Genomic DNA, 9,456 nt, shown 5'->3' with positions numbered 1-9,456 from the left:
ACTCTTCCTATATTTATGTTTTGATTATTATTTTATCAAAACAAATATTATATTTATTAATGTATATTAAGTAACCTACTTAAAATCATAATAAATACTTTTAAAATAACTATCATTTTAAGTTTTTAACATTTATAATAATATATTGTAGTCAAATATAAATATTTATTATTATTATAATACAATTTGTAATTTTATAATACATAATCTTGTTTAAGCATTGCCACCTATTTTAGGTTTCCAAGAATATATTGTAACTAATTATAACTTATATGCATGAGATTATTCAAATCAAAATCGAATTCATTTAGAATGAATAATTTAAAAAAAATACATAATTGATTGTTCAATTTATACAACAGCTTAAAATATAAATTAGGTATACATATATTATGAATATAGGTTAAACAAATTTTTAATTTGTTCAACATTTTTTAAATTATAAAGTTGCTGAAATGCAGGTAAGTTTAAACACACATTATTTTAATGATAATTAATAGTAATTATTTTGTAAAAAAAGAAAATAATATAGATTTTAAAAGATCAACAAACTTCAAGCTCTCGAATAAGTTCTCATCATTTAAAAATTTAAAATAAATAGGATGTAATACTATTTTGTATCGAGGTGGACGAAACGAGATGAAGTTATGCAACTCTCGATATATTTATCTCTAAAGTCCTAAGTCATAATGGTTATTGGCTTTTTATTCATGACAGTAAAATATTGAATTTATATACCAAGTTTTAAATTACAATATAATATGATTATTCATTATAAAAATAAAACATAATAGGTAAAACAATGTTTACAGGGTTTTTAGAACTTCAAATGTTTATAAAAAAAAAGTAGTTATACCTATATATTTTTGGTAATAGTATGAAATATTTACAAGAAACCTTATACTACATTTTCAATCTAGTTATAAAAATCAAACAATTTATAAATGTTTAACTACAAAAGTGTATGTAAACTTCCATAATTTTGATTAATTTTTCAAAATTTAAGCTTCAAATACTTAAAATAATAATAATAATAATTATGTATCTTTAATATTTTTAAATAGCAATAAAATGATAACACTAATTTATGAGGAACCTTCCATTAAATTTTTAAGCTTTTTGATCCGCCAAAAAAAATTATATTGACAACTGAAAAAAAATGAAAAATAAAATGTAATAATATACCAATACTGATAATACTAATTATCCTCATCTTCCAATAAAAATCAATCAAGGAATTCGCGCCACACTTGGCAGAATTTTTAATAGATATATTTCACAGAAACTTTCACTGCAAAATCAATTTTCGTACTTTTCGAATTTTGTCAATACTTGTGTTTTGGAAAACTTCCACTACTGTTTAGTGTGGTGAATTTTGAAAAATAATTCTCATAGACCTATAGGGCAACTGCACTCTTATTTTTTGGACATTCCGCGTACTTTGATAATTAAAAATACAAACAAAAATACACTACAAAGAACTTATTCTACAAAATATCTATAAATCAGTGCATCACATGTATTCATTATTTTATTTTATTAAAACTGTAAATCTATTAGTAGGTATCACAGTTATTTGGGCGTGTTTTATTCATTAACTCGTAAGGAATAATATTGGTTATATAATGTAATAATTAATGAGGCTATTGAAAACAGGTTACAATTTGAAATTATATGGAGATTTGATTTAAACAAGTTTTATAATACGTATATTACTATTATGTTATCAATGAAAGTAAATTTAAAATTTTTAAATTTTATTTTATACGTTGATCAAAATTTACGAAAACTTAATTATTAATTGATGAACTAATTTTACACTCATGCGTTTAATAATAGTTTATAAATCAACTCAATCACGTACCATTACTATAATCTATATTCTATGACACAACAATCAAGTGTCAACTAGGTAATAATAGTAGAACAATTTACGGTAAGAAAAACAATAAAGACAATATAATTTATTAAGCTAGAATAACCGATGTTTTATTTCTAAATTTTAATCGCAATATATCGCAAATATACATTTATATTACAAAAATATAACAGGTGTTATATACCTGATGTTTAATTTAAAATCAATAATTACAACACATTTATGAATCGTGCTTGATTAGGTAAACTTATATAATATAAGTTAATAGCTAATTATTGTACTTATACAGTTACACGTGTATGCTATATTAATTTACAAACATTTAAAAACCATATTTTATTTTATTCTTAATATGAATTCATATTTACGTTGTAAATTTATCTATAAAGCATACAATGAAGATAGGACAAGAATGTAAAATATTTATTTTTCGTGATAACATTAATTTAAATTGTAATATTACTATAAGACACTCTTGCCAAAATTCCGCCAGAGGGAGGATTCTTTATTTTATGAAATGTGCCTATCTTTCTTCTAGGGATTCACCCCCGAATCATTTATTCGGATTTTGAGTTTAAAGTTATTATTTAAAGTTTAAACATCCGAATAATAAATTTAAACAAACGTTTGGGTCTTGAGTGTTATTAACCGTTATTGTTCGGATTAATATTGGTTAATACGGGTGTTTAGTAGTCTAGACTCTAGAAAAACCATAAATTCTTATTGAAGGCTGACCCCCCTCCCTCACAAAAAAAAATATATATATTGAGCCGAATATAAAATGTTTACAAATTATTTATGTTATTTATAATAAAATATAACACGAATGCAAAATATTTATTTTAGACCAAACTTGGTTTGTTTTCGGATTTTAGTTTCAAGAAAATATTCATTGAATATACTTATAATTGATTGTAAAATTTTTCTTGGTAATAGTATTGTTATTAAGATGATGTCAACGCACTGTTTGTTTTTTTTCTCTAGTCCATGCGTAACATAGACAAAACGCATTTACGCAGTCTGAGTAGAACTCGCTCAATTTTGGTTCTAGAGTAAATATATCTATTATAAAATTAAATTTTGATAATATTCCTGAGTACAAGACGATGAGTTTTTTCCATTATTCCTAATACAACGTTAATTATATCATTTAGAAAAAGCTATAAATTACAACATTTTTAAATAACCTTTAACTTTTCAAAATTAATTTTTTTTTAAAAAAATGTATTGTTTTGTACTCAAAAATATTATCAACATTTAATTTAAGTATATTAACTCTAGAACCAAAATTGAGCGAGTTCTATTCAGAGTGTGTAAATACGTTTTATCTATGTTACGCGTAGACTAGAGAGAGAAAACAAACAGTGCGTTGACATCCTCTTAATGTTAAATCATCTACAAAATTAAACTAACCATAAGAAATTATGTATCATATGAATATGGTAAAAAACAAAATTATTTGGGTTTCAGATTAACCAAAATGTTTTATTCAGGTTTTGGTTAATTCAGGTGTTTTGAAAAAAAAACATTCGAGTTATATAGGTTTTGGGTGTTTTTAAGGGTTCTCAGGAGTGTTACGGTTTCGGAATAATTCGGGTGCAAAACCTTGCTGTTTCTTCATTATATTATGTATAGGTATCACATTAATTATTTATTCTTACTATACATTATTATTGTTAGTAAAAAAATGATAAAAAAAAAACCAAAAAAATTATATTATAATAAAGATTATTATTATTTAATTCAATGTTTAGAGAACTGGAAATGATTAGATTAGGTTGGATTAGATTAATCGCACAAATGGTAGAAATATGGACATTTACGATTTCAACAGCTCCACTTGTCTTGCGAACTTTCAATACAATACCTATCTATAATAGACAATAGTTTCGATATACGCTTATGTTGTAATTCGAACGGAAAACTTCCGATAATTAACTTGCGCCTGCACAACGGACATTTACTATGTGTTCATTCGTATATTAGTTTATCATCAACAGCCAACACGATCAATGTCAAGTACACAGACTTTTGTTTGGAATTGATATTTATCACAGTGCGTTTCGTACGAATCGCGAGTGTTTAAACATGCAGTCGATGACAATTCTAGTGTCTGTTATTATAGCAATCGTGTCCGGCGAAACAGAGTTATATCAGTCACAACGATGGGTTACAAAAATATTGTACGATACGCTCGAAAGTTATGTCCCGGACGGTGGACCGGCGTGTAGGCGGGATGGACAGGCATATCGCGAAGGATTGAAGGATCTCAGGCTATGGGCTACCCAAAGTGAGTTCTCACCAATGTACCAATATAATATATCATATATTTACGATACATACATATTATATGGATATATAAAATAATGTTTAAGAAGGAGTCATCGTACCTTTTTAATCTTCGATTGAAATCACCCATTACAAAAACGATGAATAATAATATTTTTAAGGGTACTACGTCATATAAATTTATCTAATTATTATTGTCTCTAACAATTAAAATTAATTTAAATATACAAAAAAAAAACGTATTACTCAAGTCCAATACAAAGTCAAACATTTTTTAAATTATTTTTCTATTTTTTTTTTGTTTAACGACCCAAATTTGATTTTCTTTTCATTCTGGATCAAAAAACTAGTGACTCATAAAGTTTCTATAGTGTGAACAAAAAAACAAAAACAAAAAAAGTATTAGATTGTTAGACTACATCCAATATTCATTAAAATACTAATTTCTAATAATAACTTATAATTAAAAAAATATCTTTATGTGCAAATTTTGCGATTATTTAAAAAATGAATACGCTCGATTTTTCATAAACTTGTAGAATCAGAAATAAGCCTTAAACCTGCAGTTAGTTTCAGAGAACATAAGTGACAAAAAGGATTCCATTTGTACATTTATATATAAATAAATAATTACCTCTTTTTTAGAACTAGTTTCTAGAATCTAGGTTCTATTTTACTTTAGTATATTCTCATAATTATAATTTACACTCACTAATTATTTTTGTATAATATTATGTCATCAAATAGAATATTATTTATAATAATATCAGTTAAAATAAAATTTAATGCTAAAAATATTTAAATACATAATATAAATTAATAATAATTACAAATTTTTGAAATGTATTATTATAATTATTGAGACTGTGTATTAACTTAATAAATTAACTGAAGTAAAATTTATTTAAATTTGACTCTGCTGAACTTTTTTCTGCTGGTCTAACTAATTGTTTACAAGACTTTAAATGAATACACTATACACAGGTGTCAGGTATAATATATATTAAAACAAAATAAATTATTTTAATAACTATTATAGTATTATTAACCAAAATCCTATAAGTAATATTTCTGGAAAATTTAATTTTCAGACTACTATTAGTAGAAATTAATTACTAATATTTTCTTTGTATAATATAAAATTATACAAATATTACAAAAATAATACGATTAGTATTATACTCGTTTTCTATACACGGTATAAAATAATATCTAGGTACCTGTGCATTAATATTTATTCAATATTTTGATGAATAATTTCATAATATGCATAATATTAAGTTAAATGTTAATGTTTTATACGAATGATTTTTAAGTTCCTCGAGGTGAATTATGTTTTATTATTAATATAGATCAATAAAAATCCTATACATTATTTTCAATAATTTATCTATTTGATTATGGCTATTGTAGTAATTATTGATATTATTAGTATGATTCTGTTTTATATATCTCATCTCATAGTCCAATTATAGTAAAACACTGGCACACTGCCAAATAAAATAATACATAACCCAGAAAACGGAACATCGATGTTTAAATAAATATATGAATATAAATTATAATATAAAATTTACCATAAAAAGATATTTTTATGTTGTAAAAATAAATTAGTGAAAATAAAATAACGTAATTTACATTCAAGGGACATTTAAACAGTAATACTTTTTCGTTTTTTTTAATTTATTTTAGTGTATGATGCTTCAGCAAAGTTTCCAACAGGTATATTATCTGGGAAATCAGTGGATTTCGGTGATTATGATGAATGTTTGGAAACCAACACAACTAATTTAGACTTTAAACCGCAGTATTGTATTGTTAACATACGTTTTTCACCATCTGTTAAGCTATATCCAAATTACTACAAAACCACATCATTTAATATTAAAAATTCGTCAATTTCTGCGTGGGAAGCAGTAAAGGTAATATATTACGTACCTACTGAATACTGATATTAATAATATTATACCTATAGTCTATAAGTTTTGATATTCTATTGCTAAATGGTCTCCTCTTCGTTTGTTTCATGTAAATGTTATTAATAGGTATTCTGTTGTCAGTGTTTCTTATTGTTTATAAATAACAAATTGTAATATATACCTAATATCTAAAAGTAGGTAGGTATCTAATATGGGTATTATAAATATTATGGTTGTATCGCGATGATCATAATCGATAGGTACAATTCGTCATAACATTACATTTATATTTTATTTTTAAAAAATAATCAATTTTATTTTGATGTAATTATTATTAATATAAGATATCTAAAAAATATATAATTGTTTGAATGATAATTATAATGTTAATGTATTTATACATACATACACAGCTAAATCCTAATCCGGCAAAGGTTCAGCGTAATGAAATCAGTACTGCGATTTGTATTCCATCCTCGTGCACTCATTCAGATTTACAGTCTACATTGTCTCCAAAAATTGTGTTTGCGTTTAACAGGCAGGAAATAAACACCACTGTTACTGTGGACTCGCTATACTGCACCACACAACACGATAAGCCGACTAAAACATTAGGATTTGCAATTTTCTGGTAATCAAAATAAATACATGTAATAGTATACAAAAAATAATTTATTAATTAGTATGTACTTATCTATATTATATTTTGTTATTTTAATACAAATCATTTGTTCTTAGATTTTGTTTAAAAATAACTAATTTTGATAATTAATTTGTTCAGGTGTTTCATATTAATTATTTTCATATTAACAATTGTTGGATCACTACACGATTTATATCCAAAGGAAGATAGTGAATCTAAATACAGTAAGCATTTGGACAATATAATTATTAATACAAATTGTACAATTCGTTTATTAGGTATTATTATTTTAAATATGATTTTCAGAACCTATCATTGCTGCGTTTTCAATTCAATCAAACCTAAAAAAGCTGTTTTACAATAATACTAAAGCTGTGGAATTTGCTAGCTGTAACTTTCTTAAAATAATAGCTTGTTTAATCGTTTTATTAGGACACCGGTTGATGTACATTAGTGCACAGCCAGTTTATAATACTAATAAAATTGAAGAGGTAAATTGAATAGGTGCCCCTTCATTTAAATTAATTACATTTTTTTAATTTGTTTTTGATTTTTTTTAGACTTTTGAAATTATGATTTATGGAATAGTACATAACGGACCATTGGTAGTAGATATTTTTTTTACCATCTGTGGATTTCTAACTTTTATTAATATGTACAGTGAACTAGTGAAAACCAAACGATTTAACATGCCATTTATATTATTTTGGAGATGGTGCAGGTAACAATATATTTACATACTAAATATGTTTTACTTTATCTTGTATAGTTAGATTCTAATACTTCTATAAAATATTTATTTTATTATGTAGTATAATTTGTTCATTTTGACTAAAAGGTTAACAACCAAACATTTATTACAACATCAAGTCGCTAATGAATACACAGTAAATATGACTTAATCGATCTTTTAATTGATTCCTGTCAGTTAATTATAACTGGATGATAGCATGATTTGACGATTCTCATATTGTTTTTTTTATAATATAACTCAATACGAGTATAAGTAATATTTTTGGGCAGCAATAAAAATAAATTGTTTTATTCAGAAGTGATGGGATTCTAGTCCGAAATCCGAATAACAACAATAATAAATTGTCCTGTTAGATGGTGAGAAGATCGATGAATGTATGGTTTTACAACTCTGTGTGTTATTACTGTTATTATATTATATATATATATATATATATTTACCTATATTTGTACATGTATATAGGATAACTATAGTCGAATAATGCTTTTCGAATTTGAGGGTCGTTTCTGGTGGCAAATTGAACTTAAAGGTTATTACTTTAAAGAAGTTAAAATAAATTGTCAAAATAACTACGAAAAACAATAAAAAAAAAAGAGAAAAGAAAAACAGATATTTTTACGAAAAAACTGTATTTGACTTAAGAGGACGTCACACCCGCATGTGTTGTCTCCGTCTAGATCGTCTTACACATGTACGATATACACAATTCGTTTACGCAGTTTAAGCAGAACTCGCTCAATTTTGGTTCTAGAACAAATATAACTATTATAAAATTAAAGGATGACAATATTTTGAAGGGCAATAAGTATTTTTAAAAAATTAAAATTTTGAAAAGTTAAAAGTTATTTATAAGTTTTTAAATTGTTGCCATTTCTAAACGATATAATAAACATTATATTGGGAGTAATAGAAAAAACTCATCGTATTGTACTTATTATAATTTTTCGTGTACAATGATATAGTATTGAATTCAAATTTAACACATCTATTGACGTGACCCACTCAACGTCTACTGTACAACAGAGCGGTATCTATCTACTTGCTCATATTTTTTTACATTTCTATTGATTTTGTAATATTTAATTTTCAACGATTTAAAACGAGTTTAATAACTGAATGCCTACTGTATTTATATTGTATATCCAATTATTTTCTTAAATAAATCAAAACATACATTTTAAAATACAATTTAATAAAATACCTAATTTTACTTTAACAGACTGATCCCTCTATATGGTGTAATGATCGCATTTTATTCATTCGTGTTGGTACACCTCTCGGATGGTCCTTTATGGAAGCATATGGCTGTTAAAGAGTCGGAAAACTGTCAAAAAAATTGGTGGACCAACTTACTATTTGTAAATAATTACGTCAATTCCGATCAACCAGTAAGCGTATAAATATTATATTATTTCATAGTATTACTTTCGACACCACGCAATTATTTTATGATTAAAACGATTTAATGTCAACAGTGTATGATTCAATCTTGGTATATGGCGTGCGACTTGCATCTGTGCGCACTAGGCATACTAATTGTCTACTTTGTTTGGAAATATCCAAAGTGCGAAAGAATTGTATTGACGAGTGTTATAATCATATCGTGTTTCATTTCAGCATATGTTGTATATGAACATAAATTTTATCCGACATTTTTTGGTTTCATTTCGTAAGTACATATAATATTACTTTATAGTATATACAGTATAAGAGTAGGGTACATAATAATTATATACGAACTCGCACACTAATACACTATGAGATATTCTGTGTAGTACGAATCATAAAATAAACGTATTGTTTATATTGGCTGATTTGAAGTGCATATTTTAGAAAATCAAATTTTATATGAGAGATACAAAACATTTTTATATACCTAATAGAGACTAGAGAGATATAAAATAAAATTCATTAAATACATATTATTATTAAAAATTAACTTTTATAAAAGTTAAAGGCAGAGGGGATGCAA

General features: G+C 25.1%; 1 protein-coding gene across 1 annotated transcript; it reads left to right on the top strand.

The window, feature by feature from the left end:
• The first annotated feature begins 3,967 nt into the window (after positions 1-3,967).
• LOC113552588 (nose resistant to fluoxetine protein 6-like) lies at positions 3,968-8,944 on the top strand. Its single transcript, XM_026955443.1, has 7 exons — positions 3,968-4,169; positions 5,861-6,090; positions 6,501-6,718; positions 6,869-6,954; positions 7,037-7,221; positions 7,291-7,451; positions 8,704-8,944. The coding sequence occupies exons 1-7, from the start codon at positions 3,968-3,970 to the stop codon at positions 8,882-8,884; spliced, it is 1,263 nt and encodes a 420-aa protein (XP_026811244.1). The 3' UTR covers positions 8,885-8,944.
• Positions 8,945-9,456: the final 512 nt, after the last annotated feature.

This window comes from Rhopalosiphum maidis, chromosome 2 (genome assembly GCF_003676215.2).
Source record: "Rhopalosiphum maidis isolate BTI-1 chromosome 2, ASM367621v3, whole genome shotgun sequence".
Lineage (NCBI taxonomy): Eukaryota > Metazoa > Arthropoda > Insecta > Hemiptera > Aphididae > Rhopalosiphum > Rhopalosiphum maidis.
Note: the sequence above shows the minus strand (reverse complement) of the source record. Positions and strands in the feature narration are given on the sequence as shown.